Source organism: Limulus polyphemus, unplaced genomic scaffold (assembly GCF_000517525.1).
Source record: "Limulus polyphemus unplaced genomic scaffold, Limulus_polyphemus-2.1.2 Scaffold5285, whole genome shotgun sequence".
Taxonomy (NCBI): Eukaryota; Metazoa; Arthropoda; class Merostomata; order Xiphosura; family Limulidae; genus Limulus; species Limulus polyphemus.
Window position 1 is genome coordinate 26235 of NW_013670895.1, and position 2968 is coordinate 29202.

Sequence of the window (2968 nt, forward strand, 5' to 3'; positions counted from 1 at the left end):
TACCTTCCCACAACAACAAGGAGATATTGTACCTATACAATACGTACCTTCCCACAACAACAAGGAGATATTGTACCTATACAATACGTACCTTCCCACAACAACAAGGAGATATAGTACCTATAAAATAAGTACCTATTCTATCTTTCAATAAATAACTATGCATAAAATGCTTAATACTAGAAATAAATAACCTTATAGTAATTAGAGTGTCTAATTAAATAAAAATGACATTTTGGTGTTATAAGGTCCTTTATTTCTAGTATTAATATGCCTTCTATACACCAATATGCACGACAGAAATTAAATAAAATGCTTACTGTGGTTTTAAAAACATTCAGCAAACAATAAAAGGTCTAAAAATCTACATAATATAATAATGGATTAGAGTTTCTGGTCAAGCTTCAGAACTAGTACGGAGTCATTCAAATTTAGGAGTTGTTCTGGTTAGAAATAAACCGAAAACCGGAAAGTGTTTAATGTTAAAAGATAAATAAAAACTGACAATGGAAAACATAATATATAACACTCAAGTATAACAAGGGACCTGTTGGTCCACTTAGGCTATCCTATCCACTAAACTAAACTACTAAAAAGCATTGAAATGGCTATCAAGCTTTCACTTAAACCTACTGCTTTAACCACATCTGAAATCAACCATATACTTAACTTTGCATTACATATTAAAACCACATCTGAAATCAACCACATACTTAACTTTGCATTACATATTAAAACCACATCTGAAATCAACCACATACTTAACTTTGCATTACATATTAAAACCACATCTGAAATCAACCACATACTTAACTTTGCATTACATATTAAAATTTTCAATAATAAAAAAAAAAGGTGTGTAATTTCTTAAGCTTAGCTTTTATGCTAGGAATTGTTCTCCCAAATCAGAGGAAACACTGTAACATCAATTAACTTATGGCTTATTTCTACCAGCTGAGCAAAGTAGAAAATTGGAAACAATGCTAGGAATTGTTCTCCCAAATCAGAGGAAACACTGTAACATCAATTAACTTATGGCTTATTTCTACCAACTGAGCAAAGTAGAAAATTGGAAACAATGCTAGGAATTGTTCTCCCAAATCAGAGGAAAAACTGTAAAATCAATTAACTTACGGCTTATTTCTACCAGCTGATCAAAGTAGAAAATTGGAAACAATGCTAGGAATTGTTCTCCCAAATCAGAGGAAAAACTGTAAAATCAATTAACTTACGGCTTATTTCTACCAGCTGATCAAAGTAGAAAATTGGAAACAAAGGTTCACGTAGCTCTCGAAGGTACAGCTTCAACACTCCTGCCACGGAATTAATATCACCTGTGTCAGTTACATCTGCAAGGGGGTCCTCTCCTATTAACAAAAGTTTCAAACTATCAATAAATTTGTGTAACAAAATTTAAGCTATTTTGAACTCAATTTAATCCTCTACTGCAGACATTATGACAATGTTATAGAAAAAAATGTTTTCTTTGAATTAGGCCTATATTGCACACACATACAAATGGTGAATTATATAGTTACCTGGAAGTAAGAGCATTCAGCTAAAGAACTGATGCATTACAATGTACAATATAGGATTAATAGGTATGGTACAATGTGCAATAGAGGATTAATAGTTCAATTACTGGAAGATGATTTTTGTTTTCTTGTAACCAATCACATTTATCAAATAAACAGTCAGTATTGTAATTAATAATTAATTGCTTAAGCACAAAGCATAACTTCATTCTGACCCTACCTCTTTCAAATGTATCCTTAAAATTGTTAATCTCAACCTGAGATCCTGACACTCGAAACACCCCCTGATGTTGTAAACCTAAAAGTGAAAAAAAAAAAATTCTGTTTTCATCAGAATGCAACTGGTTATTTACTAAACGAGTCTTAGTTTAAAATAATTTAAAATAACTAAGTCTACTTTTTAATAGTTGTAAACAAAAACCTTACATAAACTGATCTTTAAAATTTACTATATTATTTATCTGATATATTCATTCAACATTTATATCCTGGTGTCACCTTCACTAAGTTCTCTCTTTTTGTTTTAACCCAGTGGTTATTTTACAATATACCTTGTACTGAAAACAAGTCCCAGTTTCAAAACAGAATTTATATCATGATTTGTAAGAGAAAAATGAAGCAGTTTAATGAAGTTTAAACAGGTAAAAAGTGAAACCTAACAGCGAATTCCTTCATCTTTTAGACAAACTGAATTTGTTCGCAATACTATTGGTAGCTTCCCAATGTGTGCCTATGGCCAAATTCTGTAACCCAATAATCTCAATCTTCTTCAAAAATGCAACCACAATTGTTTGATCAAAATATTTTAAGCATTTTGTATTCTACCTCATTCCCGAAACTATTTTTTATGACTTAACTTTAAGGAACCTGTGTTGCAAGGTTTCAAAGAAAAACACAGCACATAGTTTTCTATTAATACCAACTAAACTACATACAGGTATTACAAAAATTGTCATTAGAGGAATTAAACACATTGATTCCGATATGTACTAGTGGGTACTAATATAAAATTTAGTAAATTATAAAAAGATTAACCATACTACACAAAATGTCTTTAATAACTTAACATAAAAAACTACACACAACCTGATGAGTAACACAGCGTAAAGATCTATCACTAAATCAACTGTGGATGGCTAGATGAGCAATTCACTATACAGATTAAATATAGAACCCAACTTTAATATGAAGGTTAACTCACCATATAGATTGATGATCCGTATACAGCTACGGACAATAAGTGGAATCTCCTGGTTTGTTGCCTGTTCAAATAAGAAATGGATTACTACTACTTGACAAAATATTAGATCACTTTCTTTTGATCATTTGTGTGTATGCGACACTGATATATCCTTTAGTATCAAATAAGAAATGGATTACTACTACTTGACAAAATTTTAGATCACTTTCTTTTGATCATTTGTGTGTATGCG

At 30.9% G+C, this 2968-nt stretch overlaps 1 protein-coding gene across 1 annotated transcript in view; it reads right to left on the reverse strand.

Moving 5' to 3' along the window:
* Positions 1–2968, reverse strand: part of LOC106472380 (SLIT-ROBO Rho GTPase-activating protein 1-like) — a 19328-nt gene that overhangs the window by 11010 nt on the left and 5350 nt on the right. The window contains exons 3-5 of the mRNA XM_013933019.2: positions 2737–2797; positions 1756–1833; positions 1233–1367 (exon numbers count right to left, since the gene is read on the reverse strand). Of these exons, the coding sequence (XP_013788473.1) occupies positions 1233–1367; positions 1756–1833; positions 2737–2797 (274 nt within the window). The remainder of the gene's footprint in view (positions 1–1232; positions 1368–1755; positions 1834–2736; positions 2798–2968) is intronic.